Genomic DNA, 18,915 nt, shown 5'->3' with positions numbered 1-18,915 from the left:
ACCTTATGTACTTTTTTTCCATTAAAGGGTATCCAGGATATCCTGGCGACTGATGCCACTGCGATCACACATAGTGCGGAAGATGGAATCAGGGCGATCCCAAAGCGCAAGCGGAGTGTCCATCTCAGCGATCTGGCCCTGGTCCATAACACAGATACGGTCGTAGCCAATGATCGTGCGAAGACGGTGCGCGATGCAGAGCAGAGTCTTGCCTTCGAAGCCCCGGGCCATTGTATACTGGATCTTCTGATCGGTCTCGAAGTCAACGGACGAGGTAGCTTCGTCGCAGACAATGATTCGTGCGTCTCGGACTAAAGCTCTAGCGAGGGCCATCAGCTGGCGCTGTCCAAGAGAGAAGTTCAGACCTTCTTCGTCGACCGCAGACTCCAGTGTAAGACGCTTGCTTGAGCGGGCCTTCTCGTCAACTTCCTCAGTGGGTGTGGTTGTGCCGGTCGGGGGTAAGCTTTGGATGCCTTCTGTGTCGGGTCCGAGGGTGTCGTCGCCGATCAGATAGGCTTTGCGAAGAGCAGACCAGAGCTCTAAGTCGGTATGCTCCTCGAAAGGGTCGAGGTTGGTGCGAATGGTACCCTTAAAGAGGGCAGGATCCTGAGGGATAATGGCGAGACGAGATCGAAGGTCGGACAGGCCGATTTTCGCGATATCGACCCCGTCGATCTGGATGTTGCCGCCCGATAATTCTGTCAGGCGGAAAAGGGCGGACATGATACTTGATTTCCCAGCACCAGTGCGCCCGACAATGCCAATGCGCTCACCACCTTGGATATCCATGGAGAGCCCTTTGAGGACGAGAGGAAGACCGTCGCGGTAGCGCATTTTCACATCGACGAACTGGATGCGGCCCTTCTCGGGCCAGCTATCAGGTACCTCTCCCAGGTGAAGAGGGGCTTCTTCGTCAAGCTGCGTTCCGTAGTAGTGAAGTCGCTCTGTGGCATTCATGTTGTTCTCAACTTCGGCAAGTTGGCGGACGGTGAACTGGAGCATTTGGGCGATGGCCAGGATGTAAGAAAGGACAAGCCCAGAGATAGAAGGTGAAACGTTGAAGCGGGAGGTGACGACCAGAACACCAACGACGAAAACAAGAAGAGTGGATACTGCGTCTAGTCGAACGCTGAGCCAGCGCTGGTTCGAAAAGGTAAGGAAGTAAGCACCGTCCATTGTATCAATCGCTTCACGGATACTGCGACCAAACTGGTCTTGGACTCCGTACGCTCGGATGGATGAAACTCCGGCGATGGCTTCACCGAAGCGAGAATAGACGACAGATCGAAGAACGGATTCATGTCGCTTGATTTCACGAGCAGAAGCTCGGTAATAATTAGCTGCCAGAAGGAAGAGGATAACAAGGGGCACGAGCGCAATGACGAACTAAACACTTATCAGCATTCATTATTAATGCAGACGGTATTTGCATACTTACATAGTAGAAGAAGACGATGATCAGGATCAGCACGGAGAGAACCATGGTGATCGTTAATGAATAAATTCGCATTGCATCAGACAGCTCGCTGTCCATAACCTGAACATCTCGAGAGAAACGATTGGTGATTCGGCCCAGCGGGGTAGTATCGAAGAAAGTCATCGGGGCACGCAGCACGCGGGTCATCGCACGGTGAAGCATAGTCTTACTGGCCTTGGTGCCAGCAGTTGTCATGTATGTCGAAAACAGAAACATGAAAATCACTACCGAGGCGCCCAGTGAAGCGTAGATCCCGATGTAATCGTTCTGTGTAAGCGCAGGATACTTGCGGGAAGACCAATATGAAAGCCACAAACTACACCACATATTGGCGACGTTCGCAACACACAATAAGAAGATGACTGCGAACGCGTTAAAGTAGCTTCCAGAGGCAAGGATGTACGCTCGCCAGATTTCCCACCCTACGGATGCTGTAGCCTTGTCCTCTTGTTGCATAAGAACATTTGGGGCTTTTCCAGCCGTGGGCTCTGCAGGCTTTGCTTCCTCTTCATTTGCGGGCTCAACTGCATCTTTCTCAATATCGATTTCATCTTGCTCTTCGGCGTCTTCCTCTGACTCTTCCTGTTTGGACGAGGACATGAGGCGCTGGAAAAGCTCGTTATCACGCAAAAGATTGTCAAAAGTGTCAAAGGCGTGAACTTTCCCCGCGTCCATCACAATGATCCTGTCGCATCGGCTGAGGACATGAAGTTGATGGGTCGCAAGGATCCGACACCGGCCTTTCAATAACCCACAGATTGCTTTGTCCATGATATGACGACCCACATGGGCATCGACAGCTGACAAGGGATCGTCCATGAGCACTAACTCAGCGTTAAAGTAAATGGCACGGGCAATGTTCAGACGTTGCTTTTGACCTCCGGAGACAGTGATACCGCGCTCTCCGATTTCAGTCTGGTCACCGTAAGGAAGAACCTCAAGATCCGGGAGCAAGGCACAGGCCTCAACGACGTCATTGTACCAAGCTTCGTCGAATTCTTTTCCAAAAACAATATTGTTGCGGAGCGAAGCATTCTGAATCCAGGCGTACTGTGGACAGAAAGCGCGAGTAGTACCCATCCTGACCTTGCCTTGGGTGAGACGCATGTCGCCAGCTAAGGCAGAAAGCAAAGAACTCTTGCCGCAACCGACGGTGCCAATGACTGCAACGAGCTCATTTCGACCAACCTCGAGATTGATACCCTCCAGCTTGAATGGCGCTTTGGGAGCATCTTCGTCGGCCTCGGGCTTCTTGAGTTCGAGTGCCTTTGCCGGCTTCTTGTCGCCGGGGCCATCCTCTTCCTTTATGGGCAGACGTTCCCAGGTGAAAGAGGCATCCTCAACCTCGATCGCATTTTCCATGTCCTGAATAGTCTCGATACCCTCTACCTGCTCCTCGGCGGCAAGAAATTCAGAAATTCGTGTTTGAGCAGTGAAGGCGTCCGCGACTTGGCCAATCACCATGGGCAGGGAGTTGAGGGGTCCTCGCATCGAATTGAACAGAGCAAGGGATGAGAAAACGTTGGCCGCGACCAAAGCATGATTAGTCAATGAGTAAGTGATGAAGGCGAGCATGGAGGCGAAAATCGGGATGGATATCGAAACACACATAATGGCGTTTTTGATAGCCAGAACCCTTTGGATCGCTCGAATTTCCTGATTGCGGAGGTCCTTCAAGCGGTTGAGGAAACTCTGTTCCCACCCAAAGAATTTGACAAAGCGCACTGCCTGTAGGATCTCTTGAGTCAAGGATACACGGGCATCGGTCAATTTGTTGATCGCACTGCGACGCTTGACCAGAGCACGTACGGCAATGGTGAGGGCCGGCATACTGAGTAGTAGTAGCGCATAGCCAGCCAAAGAGCTCACACCGAGGTTGACCAAAAGAAGCACGAGGGTGACAATAATGGAAAGCGGAGCACTCCAAAGCATATGGAACATGCCGCACGCCAAGTTGATGCGATCAACGTCGATACTCATCAGAGCGATAATGCGACCGTTGCTCCATCCCCGCCCGTCGCCCGCAATGCCATTTGCTGCATCCGGGCCCCCTTTAGCATCGTCTTCCTCCCCATCTTTCTTCTCTCCAGACTTCCTACTCATGGCCTCATCTTTAGCCGCTTGGAGTGCAAGAAGTTCTTCTGATGTAGCCTTGCCACCTGCTTTGGCGCGACCGGACAATCTCATAGCCTTCTTGAAGATCAGCGAGATCAGCACTGCACGGATCTGCGCGCCCACCATCTGGCCACGGTACAGGAACTGGTTCGTGCATATACTCTGTAACGACTGCATGACGGTAATACCGACGACGAAGCCCATGCCACGACCCAAATCGGGGGTGCCATGGCCCAATTTCTTGGCCTCGTAAGCTTCGGTGGCAAAGGCGATCAAATAGCGGGTTAGATAGGGTGCAAAGACCAAAAGAAGGGAGCCGAATAACTGGCAACCGGCGCCTAGTAGGAATTCAAATCGGAATGTGTCATATAGAGCCGCGATCAGCGGGTTCTTGCTTCCACGTTCTGTACGACGGGCCAATGCAGCCTCCAAACGCTCCAACAATACATCCACGGCTCGATTGGGATTGACCGTCCAGATGTCTTGAAGTTCCAGAGGTCGCAAATAACCAACCTAGATTTCATTAGCTATTTGGAGTTCCATCTTGTATAACGATTTATGAAGATTGGCTTCATGGGAATTAATCATCCGGTATTGGCGCTTACATTCATCAACGATGACATCCATTGGAAAGAGATGATACTGAAGAACCCCGCCCCGTACTCTTTTGACACAGAGCGCTGTTCCGGAACAGGCGGTATCGACTGCCATCGCAGAGGGTTCAGTCGTCTTGACCACTCCCTCCCCTTGACTGGTTCCAAGCTCCGTACTTGCAGATCGGGGTTTTTCGTTTCCTCCGATCCCGCGGCGCGCGGGGCGCTGTCAGTGTCGACTGCCATGAGCCACCAACTGCAGATCGATCATCGATTTTGGGTGGGGCGAAAGAGACAGAGAGAGGACCAGGAAAAAGCAGAAACATGGAATTTATATATCGGAGGTTGAGCAGGTCACGGAGTTCACAAATGCAGTGGGGCGCGGTCGGGGCCACTCACTGCAACCGGGGACGGACAAATTCCACGGACCACGTCTATGATGGTTATGGACATCATGAGTCAGGGGGATCCTATTCTCCTCTTTTATCACGGTGGCCAGCTTACAGTTCTGACTCCGAATACCCCGAGCACTTACTCCGAGCACCATGAGTACTAGGAAAGTCCCATCTACCCGCCTCTACGGAGATAGCGCATTATCGGCGGAACGATATGGAAATATTTTGCGCCCTATGCTTATGCACCACGATGCACGGTTTTCCTTTAACACCAGGCTCCCGATTGGCTGGCTCATATGCACGCCCTTTTCCCTCAATCAGAAGGCCGGATACAACGTATATAGTCCGAGCATGGATACGATACACCTGACCGACTCTTTTCCCAGAAGTCTCTGCAGTGCATGGAGTTGCATGATCGTCTAGACTCCGGTGGCGGAATTTTTTTTTTTGGCAGAAAACTCCCCCCAATGGTATCTGTGGCAAATGAAACGACGAGGACCAAGTTCGCATTCGTACCCGGAGATCCGCTTCGCAGCCCTTGCCCTAATAGGACTACGGCCAACTTCTATACAAATAATAATCAAGAATAGGGGGATTCGGCCGCGGAGTTCCGTATTTCCGGTCTCGATTTTCTTTGATTTCCTTGCGGGGAAGAAGAGATTAATAATGGCACCTGATCACAGTAAATTACGGTCTAGCTGCTTGTTGGGTTGATTTACACTCGCAGCGATTCCTTTAGTTAGTTACTCTGCACCTATCGCAGCTAGTTTAAAGCACAACAAGTTCGCGTTCTAGATCGGAGATATGTATGGGTTTATTTTCGAAAACACTTTTCCGTGCCCGCAAAAGCAGCGTGCAGACTGCAAAATCCCCAGCAAGTCGCCTTGACGCAAAGCAAATGGGCTCTCCAGTATTGATCGGAGATAAAAAGCGAGGAGCGCCCGTAGGCGCCAAAATAGGAGCCATTCCGAATCTTCGCAACTCGTTCTAGGTCCCTTCGTAATCTTCGTGACTGAAAGCTTACAAACAATGAGCGCGCACGAAGCTGATGGATCGTCCCGCAGCCAAGTCCGCCATGGGTTTCTAATTTCCAGGCTGAACCCCCCCATTTTATCATTTCGTTCTAGAAGACTAGGAATCATCCTCTCTTAAGGGTGGGGAGCTCTTCAGTAGCTTCCTTGATGATGTCAAGGGCCTTCTGGATCTCTTCCTCGGTGATGACCAGGGGCGGTGCCAGACGGATGATGTTCTGGTGGGTCGGCTTGGCCTAGAGCTTGCTTGTTAGCTTCTGTTCCGGATCTCAGGCATTTGAACACATACCAGCAAGCCCTTCTCTTTCATCAGCATGCACAGATCCCAGGCAGAGGAGCCATTGGTCTTGGACTCGTCGATAACAATGGCATTAAGCAGGCCCTTGCCGCGCACAGTCTCGATGAGGGGACTCTTGAGGTCCACCAGGCCACGGCGGAAAATATGGCCAAGCTTCTCGGCGCGCTCCACCATGTTCTCCTCCTGGATGACCTGCAGTGCCCGGATAGCGACAGCGCAGCCCAGCGGGTTGCCGCCGTATGTTGAGCCATGGGTGCCAGCCTCCACAGTGAGCATCACCTCCTTGCTGCCCAGCACACATGAAACGGGGTACATGCCACCCGAGATGGCCTTGCCGAGCAGGACAAGATCGGGCTTGATCCCACTCCATTCGTAGCAGAGCAACTTACCCGTGCGGGCGATACCCGTCTGAATCTCATCGCAGATCAAAAGCACGTTGTGCTTGTCACACAAAGCGCGAGCTTCCTGCAAGTAGCTCTCGTCTGGGACAACAATACCCGCTTCGCCTTGGATAGGCTCGACCAGGAATGCAGCGAGGTTAGGGCCGGCCTGCTCGAAGGCCTCGCGGAGAGCAGCCTTGTCGTTGTAGGCAATAGGCTTCTCGGTTCCGGGGATGGTACAACCGATCCCAGGGAGGTAAGGGCCGTAATTCTCACGCGATTCCGGATCAGAAGACAACGAGATGGCGGCGAACTAATGCAAGGCACGTTAGCGATCAGCCACCGTTCTTGGATGGCGTCATGTGCCATGCTAGCACCCTAATACGACAGAGGGAGGGCAACGAGCGATAAAAGAGAGGCGGGGACTTACGGTACGACCGTGGAAGTTATTTTCGGCGCTCAATACCACTGCTTGATTCTCTGGGATTCCTTTGACCTTGTAGCCCCACTTGCGAGCGATTTTGATCCCTGTCTCGACGGCCTCGGCGCCGGTATTCATAGGGAGCACCATGTCAAAGCCAAAGTAGCCCGTGACGAACTCGGCGAAGCGGGGGAAAACATCGTTGTAAAAAGCGCGCGAGCTCAGGGTTACGCGCGAGGCCTGCTCAACTAAGGCCGCGACCAGCTTGGGGTGGCAGTGGCCCTGGTTCACGGCGGAGTAGGCTGAAAGGAAGTCCAAGTAGTGACGACCCTCGGGGTCCCAGACGGAAGTACCTTGGGCGCGAGCGAACACTACAGGCAGGGGGTGATAGTTGTGGGCAGCATACTTGCTCTCGGCCTTGATGGCCTCGTCACTCGAGGCAGCGTGGTAGGCAAAGGCGTTAGTCCCGTTGGCGGCCATGGTGGATTGCGGGGAACGGTTGGAGAGTTGGAGAAGCTTTGGTACTATCAATGCAGGAAAACAAAAAGAAAAATTAGGAGCAGATTGGATGGAAAAGGAACAGAAAGAGAAAAAGGACAAAGGTGGCTTAATATGTACCCAGGGCCGAAATCGAGAACCGATTAAGAAGCCCAAGGCGATCCCGCTAAGAAGCGGGCGCTTTTCTCCCTAAGTGCAGGTTGTCGCGAGAACCGTCCTCCTCCCACTCTCCGCTGTTCCCTAAGCGCAGGATTACACGAAGACCTCGCGCCCTGGGCCCCCTCCAAGGTTTTTCAAGGGCTCCAATCATACCGATTTAATTCGCTGACCTCCAATCGGAGCCTCGACTGCACCGGCCCGGGTTTTGATTCCCCAGACTGCTCCCCTTGATGTCATGCGCGTCTCGGGATCCGCGATGACTTGATGGACAGACAACAATCCGACATGTCTCAACGCACGCCAGCCGGCCATCCTTCCTCTATTTCTCACGCAAACCGTCCTGATAATACTCAACCCCCCCTACCCTCCGGTTCTCCCCTCGAAATTCGTCACGCGCAGGAAGCATACTCCCAAAGTTGGGACAGTGTTGATGAGTATTCGGACCAACCCTCTGAAGAGAACTACAACCTCAGAGCGAAGGGAAGATATACCGATTTGCATGAAAACGGCGATCAGAAGCAACAGGGCGGCGAGAGTGCAGAGTGGGAGGACGAGCATGACGAGCATACCGAGCATGGCAACTCTACAAACATCTTCGCGGCCATCTTCGCGTGCATCGCAAGGGGTTTCGCGATGATCTTCGAGTTTACAAGAAATCTGTTTCCCCGCGTTAACTTCCTTGCGCGCATCCGGAACTCCGTTCCTCCAGAATCTCCTGCCTCCCCCGCCATATCTGTCTATGATTCCATCCTATCGAATTCCCAAGTCCTAACCCCCCCCGCCAAACACCTCCATATTTGCGAGTGCCCTTTTCTATGCCCGCGCACTTTATACAACCATATGCGATACCTACCTTAATCGGACATTCGCTGCCCTCTTCGCATTCCGCCTATTCAATGCGTACGTCCTCCGGACGTTTTTCCAACCCGATGAGTTCTTCCAATCGTTAGAGCCCGCCTGGGCAGCTGCCTTTGGGGAAGACAAGGGGGCCTGGTTGACATGGGTAGGTATCACAATCGAAGCTCAGCATTCGAAAAAATCTAATATTCGCTTTCTGCATAGGAATGGACACATCGATTACGATCCTCTATACACCCTCTCTACTTTGCTATGTTTTATAGACTTGTATCAACGCTTTCAACTTGCCTTAATCTACCCGACCCAGTGCGTGCATCGCTCTTGATCGCTACCCCAAAGGTTGTTCAAGCTCATTTCGCCGCTCTTGGCGACTTCTACACGTTCAAATTGGCGCAGCGGATCTACGGGTACGACTCGCGGGGGGAAAAGGCTGTGGTGTGTTAATGGGATTCCTATGTTCCGTACATGCCAATTCTAACTCTAGCTTTAGCTCTGGGCAACTGTGCTCAGTCCATGGCAGTGGTTCTGTTCCACTCGGACTTTCTCCAACTGCTTAGAAACCACCCTCACGGTTATGGCGCTGAACTATTGGCCTTGGAGATGGGCAACATGGACACCCGTGCCAAACAACCCGGCACTTATTCGGTCAGAAGAACCGTCCTCAATGAATTCCATCTTGAGCTCAGGTACGTCCGTTCTGTACCTGCCTTTCTTTTTGACTCTAGATCTTCTATGTTGTCGGCCACTTCGGCACATCTACTAACATATTGATGATCAGTGCCTTTGCTTGGCCGTCTTTTGCCGCATTTTGGCACTAACGCACGGAGTCCTCGGTCACAGCAAGATCAATCGGGGCTCGGCATTTCGACTGGAGGGCAAGCGCAGTTCGAAGCCTCCGATGAAGTGGACACTACACACCCTTCACCCGAACGCCCTACTATATTTGATGGATTCTCCGCAACCCAAGAACAAGGAGTGGGGCGTATATATGATTCCCCAGAGCTACACGCAGGTCAGCCGGCTGTACGATTTTCTGGAGCGACCTGGGAGGGTGTAGAATCCCCTCTAGATACACAGCGTCGGAGGGTAAAGGCGGAAGACTCCCTAATGGATGCCGATTATCATCAGGCCTGGGGAAAGCCTTCACATAAAACGCAGAAGTCATCGAGATATTCTAAGGATCCACCACCACTCCCACTAGCAAGGCAAGTGAATAATTTTGGCCCGGATATTTGTTATCAGCAGCTCATACTTCGACAGTCTTCGTGTATGTTTGGTGTTGGCGGCTCTTGCGACTCTACTGCGCCCAACCAACGTCATAATCTGGCTTATCCTGGGTGGGAATGCTTTCTTGCATGCGACGTTGGCTCAACGTATGATCCTTGTGCGCGAGGCGATTTTTTGCGGGTACGTCTTTTCCTAATCAACGCTTGGCCAAGGAGCGCTTGATAGCTAATTTATTCTTTATAGAGGCTTGATGTTAGCTGTTTCCATCTTTGCTGACCGCAGCTTTTACGGGTTCTGGACATTCCCTCCGCTCAACTTTCTCTATTTTAATATTGCACAGTCATTAGCAGTCTTCTATGGGATGAACAGGCCAGACTATTACCTGACCGAGGGTTATCCGCTGCTGCTTACTACTCTTTTCCCGTTCGCCCTCTACGGCATGTTCAGTACCTTGAAGAACCGGAGATTGACACCGTCATTGCACGATAGGTGGCAGACAGCAACCCGTGTGCAGCTAGCAGTGGTTTGCATCGCGATGCCATTAATGCTCTCTCTTATTACTCATAAGGAAGTACGCTTCATCTACCCTCTGCTACCGTGTCTCCATGTGCTCGCCGCAGTGCCATTAGTCCAATGGTTTGCCCCAGCAGTTTACTATGGGGGCTCGCGAACCTGGCCTAGAGTCCTCACGATGAACTTCATGATATTGGTCAATGTTGTCATTGCTGTATACGTCTCTATATACCATGGCTCGGGGGTGATAAGCGTATTAGATTATCTCCGACAGCGCCAAGAAGTGAACATTGCCAAATTCGACGACCTGAAGAGCCGCTCACCAGGAAGTGGATCGATCCCCGGCCTGAACATGACAGCAGGCTTCCTCATGCCATGCCATAGCACCCCATGGCGCTCACACATGGTTTATCCATCCATCCACGCCTGGGCCCTAACCTGCGAACCGCCCATCAACATGAACGCGGCCGAAAAGGCCATTTACCGCGACGAAGCCGACCAATTCTACGACAACCCCGAAATTTTCCTCGCAACCCACATGGTCGGCGGTCTCCGCCACATTCCCCGCCGTCCAAGTTACACCCCAGGCTCCCGCTCCCTCTCCCCACCATCTGCAAGCAGAAAACCCTACGTCCACGAGTGGCCCGACTACCTAGTCTTCTTCCAGCAACTCGAACCAACCCTCAAGCCCCTCCTTCGCGGCTCCAACTACGGCGAATGCAACCGCATCTACAACTCTGCCTGGCACGACGACTGGCGCCGCCGCGGCGATGTCGTCGTTTGGTGCCTGGATCGGCAAGAGAAGAACGCCTGGCGCAAAGAAATCCAGCGCCGAACAGAGGCAAAGCGCGACGCACACTTTGACCGCGTCATGTCCGCCATCGCAAATCGGGAGAGCGGCTGGGGTAAGCTCGTGCCGTGGCACCAAGAGCCGTTTGCGAGCATCCTGCATTTCTGGCGCGAGGCGGTCATACCGTTTCTCCACGTTATGCGGTTCTTTCTCACGCCTTTCACGCTCTTCGGGAAGGCCGTTTATCAGGGCATTCTGAGCTGGCTGTTGAGGGCGAGGAGCTGGGTCCGTGGGCTGATATCTTTGCCGCAAACTTGCGGCTATGGACCTTGGCGGAGTCGGAACAAATATGATATCGTGATGCATCATTTTGGAGCTAAGTGTCCTTCTCTGTGGCAGATGAGCCGACGCAAGATTGGTGAGAAGATATATGGTGCTCAGAAGTGGATTGTGGAGCGGTTCCACATCGATGAGGCTTTTGTGGTCGGGGATCCTAGGTTACGGCACTAGGTTCAAGTTGTGGTTTGTGATTTATTCAGCCTCGAAGAACCAATCGTGGTCTTGATGAGAACCTACCCTATCTTCCTCTCCGTTTCTGAGCAGTAAATATTTCGTCATGCAAGCTCATCTGATCTGTGATTTATCTTCTTGTACACGCTTTGCCCGTGACTGGGCGTCTGGACGTTATTGTATAGACCTTCTACTGGCTCATCCGATATACCTGGAGTGTACACAGTTCCGGATGAGATTTTCACTTCGATATCAGTTTTACAGTAATAATATATAATTGCCATTGACCTCCACTCGTTCGAAGTCAGGGGGAAACATGAAGATCTCTTGCACAGAAATATAGGAAAGAAATGGGGAATGACCGGGGAGATGACCCCAAGAAAGCATATAACACAGATGAGAACAGAATCAAGGAGCGTTACAAACCGGAAAAATTTTATGCACCTGGATATGCACATGTAATCACATCTCGCGTCCATCTATCAATGTCGTTAGGCGCGAAATCACAAACCCGGAGCGTATAAGCAGAAGCTGCCAAGGCAGCAAATTAGAAACAGGCCAGTCTATTGGGCAAGGAGAACGATAGTGGGACAAGACAAAGTATCTTCATGTTTCATTTTCTGAATCATGTCGGATGTTCTCTGATCCAGATATAAGTCACAAAGTTTAGCCGTATCGTGCGCTAAGGCTGGCGAAGGCATCGGGACTATGTCGGCCGGTTTGGAAACCATTGATATCGACGCTAGGTTGACTCATGTGAGGGCGAGAAAAGGCAGAACTTGCGGGCTGCGAAGGATAAGGGTTGTTGTTGACAGGAGGGAAGGGGTTATTGCTGGAAGATGGGAATGGATTGGCGGTCGGGCGAATGGACTAGTCGTGGAAGAAGGGAACGGGTTGTTGCTCTTCAGACCCACGCCTAGACCGGTACTCATGTTCACCCCGTTGCCAGTTTGCAAGGGCTGCGAAGAAGTTCCGTTGGTGCCAAGTCCAAGACCCAGTCCTGCAGACGGCTGAAAAGTGTTAATGCCAGCTTGGGCGGCAAGGCCTGATCCTGCTGGCGCGGGAGGAGCAGCCGGAGCAGGACCATCAAATGGGTTCCGCGAGGCGTTGGAAATATTTCCAGCGCCAAACTGCGTTGAGCCAAAGGAGTTTGGAACTGGCGGGGTAGGGCTCGTTCCGAGACCAGACTGGACCAAATGTTGTTGCGGGATAGCAGGAACCGGGGCCGTCGGAGCGGAGCCGTACAAAGACAGAATGTTTCCCTTGTCCACTCGTCCGGTGGCTTGCGGGGCCAGTTGTTGCGGCTGTTGAGTCGGGAAAGAATTTGTGAATCCTGCACTCTGGGGAGTAGATGGCCCCATGCTCTGTTGGAATGGGTTGTGGGAACCTTGAGCCAGGCCTTGCGGTTGTTGCTGTGGTTGTTGCTGACTCTGGAAATTTCCAGAGGGAGCAGCCCCGAACGGAGACGTACCAAAAGATGAAGTGGAAGACAACGTTGGCATCGTGTTCGCGTGCTGGGGTGGACGGGGGATCCCATTTTGTTGCAGCTGAGACTGTGCAAGCCCATTCTGTGGTTGGTTACTGAAGAACGGGTTATTCTGTACAGCACCAGCATTTGACTGGGGTTGGTTGGCCATGCCACCCTGGAGCTGGGGAGCTAGCTGGGGGGGCCGTTTGGAAAAACGGGTTATAGGGGCCGTCTACGGCTTGCGGGGAAGATGTGTAGCCATTCTGCGCGAAGGTCGCCGTCGCCGGGGGGGGTGAACGGCTGCTGGTAGGCGGTAAGCTGAGGTAATGAGTTCGCATGCTGAGGATATCCTCCAGTAGAGTGTGGGAATAATGGTTGGGTCACTTGTAGGTTCTGGAAAGACGCTTCCAAGGGCTGTGCAGATTGTGGTGTCCGTGCCGGCTGGTCAAATGGGTTGTAGGACGCAGTTTGTGCAGATAGCGTTGCTTGCGACTGTGGGACTGGCGGCACTTGCTCAGTCTGGGTTGCGTCAAGCTTGTCGAATGGGTTGGTGGAGTTGGAGGCGTTGCCTTGCGTAGCAGGTCTTGGAGGCATTGGAGGCGGCACTGAAGTGTCGGCGCGAGTTGCAGTCGGTGTTTTAGATCGTGTGACAGGCAGGCCATTACCCTCGCCCAATCTCTGCAGTGTGGCTATTGACCGGTCCAAGTCCTCATTCAACCCCTTCAAGACCATCTCGTTCCGTCGGTCATTGGTGAAGCCCATCTCCCGCATTGCCGCCATCTTCGCCTCAAAGGATGCTGTGGTGACATCAGCGACTGGGGCGCCGAGTCCTGAAGTCGACCTCTTAGGGGGGTGGAGGGGACCATTGGTCAGATGATGGCGAGGATCTGGACTTCGTCCCAAACCGTCGCAAATTTGAGGTTGAAGAAGACGACCGAAGGTTCATCCCCAGGAATTTATTTGACTTCGGCGGAAGCGGAGGAGGGGATCCTTCTGGAGACTCGGGAGACCTAGACCTGGGTCCTTCACGAGATCGGCTGTAGCTCTCATCGCTTCTACTCGGAGGCTTAGGCTTGCCCTCCGCCAGGGTTCGATATTGGTATTTCGCCCGAAGGTAACGTTCAAGGGCGGAGTCCGTCTCGTCAACATCAGTCGGAACAGGCGGCTTCACATTTCTCGGGTTATAGATTTTGTTCATGAGTAGATTGCCATGGGACTTCATATTCTGGTCGTGTGACGGTGTATTAGAACGGTTTGCTCGGGTTAGACCGTGATAGTAGAAAGAGACTCACATCCACCTGCTCCGCGGACCAAGTATCCATCGACAAAGACTTGACCTTGGAGATGTGTGTGCCCAGCTTGCGGTGGATCGAGGCGCAGCGCATACAGAGAAAGATACCCATCTATTCGGGACACGGCATTAGCAGGAGGCTTCGGGGTTCACGGATAGGGGTTGATTTGGAGGTTGGAGTGAATCGCATACATTCCAGCTGGCCCATCCTATAGCACAATTGCACATTAGCTCGAGTTCGCACGCGGTTTATCGGGGCTAGGATAAGAACACACCTGGAGTCAAAGCCTCACAGTCGGCGCAGCGGTCATTTCCAGGGACAGAGCGAACTAATTCGGCCAAGGCCTTTTCATTGCGCAGCTGCTGGCGCTTGCTGATGCCATTCGGCATGGTGAGGGCAATACCAAGAAGGACTGAAGTGAATAGGAGAAGAGCGCAAAGATCCGCGGAGAACAGGAACCACAGTTCTTGAATTCCAGGGTCCGCGAGGGGCAAAAAATGCCCCGGAAAGAGTACTAAAGTTGCTCCTACACGCGGCCTCCCGGCTGCGGGATCCACAAAGCTTCCTTCTAGCACTGGATTCGTCTTTTCTAGAACCGGTCTAGGCTGCATGGAATGATGTCGTGTCGCCCTTGTGGAACTCTGGTTCGAAGCAGCGTTCTACTGGGCGTGTAGCCATGAGCTTGATTCCGTTCCTCCTCAACATAATTCTTCATTGATGACCCAAGCCCCGGAGACCAGCTTATGAACAACTACGCCAGGGAAAGGGCTCTCTACAACCTGCCTACTTGAATTTGTCATCAAGACAAATTCGCTTCTAGAGATGTCAGGGCAGCAGGTGACTCGCATCTACCACTGCAGCTGAAGCAGCCGAAACTACTCAGTGCCGTCGAGGAGCCTTAAGATGCCCAATGGTTCTTCTAGTACGCCAATATGACCCGCCATCCCATGAAGGAAGGGATTGGAGGTTGATTATGCGTTCGTGAATTTTCATGATTTAGTGTAAAGAAGAAAGAAAACCAGGGCCACGGCAAAATTTTCGGCTCAGAAATAGGGAGGCCGGACGGTCACCTGATTCTAGTCACGTGCTATACGTCCTTTTCTTTCTTCTTTTCAACTGGAGCATCTTCTTTCCGCATGAAGCTGTCCCTCTGCAAACCCAGCGGTGTTTCAGTCCTGGAATGTGAGGACTGTCCCACTTGCTCGGGCTATCTTGAGAGACTTTGAGTTTCTATACTCCAAACCACATAACCCGCGTGGTGCCATCGTGGCCCCGACGCTTCATGGGTAATTATTATCGTTCAGTGGAAGATCAAAACCAAACAGCTTTTAGCAGGGCTGCGTCTACTCCACCCTGATGCTCGCCCCAATCGAGCACCAGGACTATTTTTACGACGAACATTCCAGATATCAATATCATCGCCTCTTCAAATCCGCGTACAGCGATTCTCTCGATCATAGATTCTCTGTACTTTTCTCTGGCTGTTTATCTGGCCACCTGCCTTTATGAGAGCCCCTAGTAAGCTTATTGGGCTCTAAATAGCGATATTCCCACGTATTCCAGTATTCCTCTCTGCCCATTTGGGCAACGCTGGCTGTGCTGACTACCGTTCAAACCTCCGCCGGCACGACCTGGAAATTTTGAACTCCGCCCGCCCTCGAACCCTCAAGACTTTCAGTGCGAAGAGCCGGGCCCTCGCTCAAATGGCCGGGCCACCTTCCTTCCAGGCCGATTACTACCAAATCCTCAATCTCCCTTTTTTGGAAGCGTCAACGTCTCCCCTCTCCAAGCAACAAATAAAACTTGCGTACCACAAAGCATTACTGAAGCACCACCCGGACAAGGTGGGTGAGGGCTCTAGTCTTCCAAATGCGCAAGGCTCTTCGATTGAGCAGAGCTCGACGGCCCAGTCTTATACCATTGATGAAATCACCACCGCCTACAAAACGCTTTCCGATTCACGAGCCCGCGCGGAATACGATCGCACACTCCGGCTGGACCGAGCCAAAATTGCAGAGCGGGAAAAAACCAGCGATGTCTTCCATACGGGCCTAGAGATCGTTGACCTGGAAGATCTCGCTTGTGATGAATCCAACGAGGATTCGATATACTGGTACCGTAGCTGTCGGTGCGGAGATGAAAAAGGCTTTACGGTTACTGAGGATGACCTCGAGCGGGAAGCTGAACACGGGGAGATCGTGATCGGTTGCCGGGGGTGTAGTCTTTGGTTGAAGATTCTCTTTGCTGTCGACGGTGGCTGAATTTTGCGTTGTACGCCTCGACACGAAACCTAACCGGTCGCAGGAACGTGTTCTCAGACGTTTTGCCCATCTCTCCCCCCGATATACGAGCCATCTCGAACTTGTACGTCTCCGTACTAGTTATGTATAAATTCGCCGTTCTGCTAGATTCTCTCGGGTCTTACTCAAAGGCCCGTTTGATCAGTGGGCTCCTGACAGGGCAAACATCTACTACCTCTGGGTCCGGCTGTTACACAGAAGCATCAAGACTCACCGCAAACCTGGTCATAATACATGATCGTGATGTGGCACAGAGACTTTCCGATGTCATTTATATGCCATTGTCAGCTCCAACTCAGCATCCAGGATGGACATGATGATCTGACCATAGGGCTCTCTCAGTCGTGTACATGATGGACCTTCACGACTGTTCACTCGAGTATATTGAGCAAAACATGAATGCCTCATTCCGCCACGGCAAACCTCGATACAGCATGTTACAAAACAATCTATTCATTCTCCACACTATGGTAATCTTGAATTTCCAGAATATTTAACAGGCGTACACCAACCTAAGTCGTCAGTCTACCACTACCATATATTAAAGGTAAACTTCCATATTGTCTCAGACTTTATTTGAAACCCTCGCCCCTGGAATTCACAGGACTACACCGACGATCACAGAAGACTGGGGAACGAGATTCATTGATAGAGCTTGGGGGTTATTCCAGTGTATTGGTGCGGTGGCCATTAGCCTCGCTGTGCAAACCGATGAGGGCGAAGTACGGATGTTCAAGAAAAAGACATTCACCCGGCTGAATGAAGATGCTCCGCGGTCCTGGTCTTGAGCTCAGCACCTTTATCCACCTGTCTAGATACCGGTCTCTAGAAGCATCTTGATATCCTTGACATTTTTCGAAATGTTCCTCGCCCAGCATTCAATATCACTTCCATCTACAATGATCCCTACACCAGCTCAAGCTACTACGCTCTACTCTCTTGTATGAGCATTTATGCGCCCCTTCATTATTCTAGCAATAGAAACACGTCATGTTTGAAATATTCTTTGAGTCATAATAGTGGCTCTAGGAATATTTGACTGAACTGATCCCAAGCTCTCCATCCAGTACTTCGGGGAATAGGTCTGACTGGCCTACAGATTACCCAAGGCTGTACACCTGCCGGTGATAGTACGAACTAAACTCCTCGGTATATGCCCCTTCTAAAGCTTCCTGTCTCGAAGGCATTGCTCATGCATCAATGGCATTATCTTGCCGAGCTGGATCCATCTCACTATCAATTTTCCGAATAACCCTCGCCGGGTTGCCAGCAGCGAAATGGAACGGAGGAACATTCTGAAAGGTCAGCTCAAGCACACCTATTGCCCTCTGGAGTCATTCTTACTCTTGTCACCACTGCACCCGCGCCAATGGTACACCCGCGGCCAATCCGTACACCTGCAAGAATAATCACGCTGCCTCCAATCCACACGTCATCCTCGATATGTATCTCCTTGCCAGCCTCAGGTCCTTTCAGTCCCTGTCGAACAGCTGGATCAAATGGATGAATGGCTCCATAAAGAGATACATTCGGACCGAACAACACCCGTTCGCCAATAGTGATAAGACAGGTATCCAGGACGAGCAGGTTGAAGTTGAGGAATGTACCAGCTCCAACTTTGAAATTTAGACCATGGTCCACAGAGACTGGGCCATCGACAAATGGGTCTGTTTCGTCGAATAACTGCTCGTCTTGCTTCGGATCCAGGTCTATTGGGGGCAGAGGGCGGGTGTCACCAATGATTCTGGATTTAGAATCAGCTTTTACGACCTTGCATGAGGATTTGCCTGTCATTTTGGCGGATGGTCTAGCTCACTTTCGCCAGAGCTCGACTTTCTGTCGCCTTGATGCATTCCCAGCGGCATTGAACGCTTCGCAGGCTAGCTTGCAGCGGGTGCGGTTGTCTTGGAGATCTTGGTCCCAGGGCATATAGAGCTCACCGCGGAGCATCTTGGCCCATTCTTTCGAGGATGTCATTTTCGTTTTTGAGTGTGATCAGTGACTTGAAATGAGTTCAAATTCCTCGACAAGAGCTCACGGTTCTTATATGATATTGCGTTTACCCCGAAAGATGGATCGAGGTGCTGGGTTAATTGCCTCTTCGGGAAGGTCCGCCAGCAGACTCTTGTTCCTGGCGCTTGGATCTTCTATCTTTGATGATCCCCCCACCCGTAGACGCTCTTGTATTCATTTTATTGGAATGCAGCTTGGATCAGTTTAGTTTCTGAAGTTACCATTGATCATGCTTTTTATGGTGCTTGGGATGATGTCATTCGAGTATATAACTGCCCCTCATCGGTCGTACCGTTCGAGGCTTTAGACTTGCGATTAGCTGAGCTTAATAAAGAGATGCTTGAACGGTTGTTAAGAACCTTATGTCAGGGTAAATTGACGACCAGAGAGGGGTTTGACTCGAACAATCCCAGGTTCCAGCTTGCAGGCAGCACCCGTCAAATGACAATCACACAAATTTCATACGTCTGACCTGGATATATAATAGTATTTTGAAGGCGTCTTGAAGATCCGATACTAAGTACTAAAATAGGCAACGCCGAATTTTGGAACTCCTAGTATTACGCCAGGTTAGAAA

The 18,915-nt window shown here is 51.8% G+C and overlaps 6 protein-coding genes across 6 annotated transcripts; 2 read left to right on the top strand and 4 right to left on the bottom strand.

Moving 5' to 3' along the window:
- Window positions 1-21: 21 nt before the first annotated feature.
- N7468_006727 (ATP-binding cassette transporter YOR1) lies at window positions 22-4,431 on the bottom strand (the record flags this gene model as incomplete). Its single annotated transcript, XM_058476023.1, has 3 exons — window positions 22-1,386; window positions 1,439-4,105; window positions 4,198-4,431. 3 exons carry the CDS (start codon window positions 4,429-4,431, stop codon window positions 22-24), a joined length of 4,266 nt encoding a protein of 1,421 aa, XP_058328913.1.
- Window positions 4,432-5,718: 1,287 nt separating this feature from the next.
- car2 (ornithine-oxo-acid transaminase) lies at window positions 5,719-7,190 on the bottom strand (the record flags this gene model as incomplete). Its single annotated transcript, XM_058476022.1, has 3 exons — window positions 5,719-5,847; window positions 5,901-6,602; window positions 6,720-7,190. The coding sequence occupies 3 exons, from the start codon at window positions 7,188-7,190 to the stop codon at window positions 5,719-5,721; spliced, it is 1,302 nt and encodes a 433-aa protein (XP_058328912.1).
- A 462-nt stretch (window positions 7,191-7,652) lies between these two features.
- gpi10 (putative glycosylphosphatidylinositol-alpha 1,2 mannosyltransferase) lies at window positions 7,653-11,265 on the top strand (the record flags this gene model as incomplete). Its single annotated transcript, XM_058476021.1, has 7 exons — window positions 7,653-7,978; window positions 8,172-8,370; window positions 8,430-8,660; window positions 8,716-8,911; window positions 9,053-9,248; window positions 9,471-9,632; window positions 9,696-11,265. The coding sequence occupies 7 exons, from the start codon at window positions 7,653-7,655 to the stop codon at window positions 11,263-11,265; spliced, it is 2,880 nt and encodes a 959-aa protein (XP_058328911.1).
- A 752-nt stretch (window positions 11,266-12,017) lies between these two features.
- On the bottom strand, window positions 12,018-14,414 carry N7468_006724 (uncharacterized protein; the record flags this gene model as incomplete). The annotated part of the gene is made up of 6 exons (XM_058476020.1): window positions 12,018-12,922; window positions 12,970-13,625; window positions 13,699-13,958; window positions 14,026-14,136; window positions 14,217-14,233; window positions 14,300-14,414. The coding sequence occupies 6 exons, from the start codon at window positions 14,412-14,414 to the stop codon at window positions 12,018-12,020; spliced, it is 2,064 nt and encodes a 687-aa protein (XP_058328910.1).
- Window positions 14,415-15,728: 1,314 nt separating this feature from the next.
- N7468_006723 (CSL zinc finger-domain-containing protein) lies at window positions 15,729-16,286 on the top strand (the record flags this gene model as incomplete). The annotated part of the gene is made up of 1 exon (XM_058476019.1): window positions 15,729-16,286. One exon carries the CDS (start codon window positions 15,729-15,731, stop codon window positions 16,284-16,286), a length of 558 nt encoding a protein of 185 aa, XP_058328909.1.
- Window positions 16,287-17,515: 1,229 nt separating this feature from the next.
- N7468_006722 (sugar O-acetyltransferase) lies at window positions 17,516-18,302 on the bottom strand (the record flags this gene model as incomplete). The annotated part of the gene is made up of 3 exons (XM_058476018.1): window positions 17,516-17,620; window positions 17,670-18,069; window positions 18,142-18,302. The coding sequence occupies 3 exons, from the start codon at window positions 18,300-18,302 to the stop codon at window positions 17,516-17,518; spliced, it is 666 nt and encodes a 221-aa protein (XP_058328908.1).
- Between the last annotated feature and the right edge of the window lie 613 nt (window positions 18,303-18,915).

Source organism: Penicillium chermesinum, assembly GCF_028974085.1.
Source record: "Penicillium chermesinum strain IBT 19713 chromosome Unknown utg000005l:1.0-4115287.0:1.0-4118363.0, whole genome shotgun sequence".
Lineage (NCBI taxonomy): Eukaryota > Fungi > Ascomycota > Eurotiomycetes > Eurotiales > Aspergillaceae > Penicillium > Penicillium chermesinum.
This window is presented reverse-complemented; position numbering and strand designations above follow the sequence as displayed.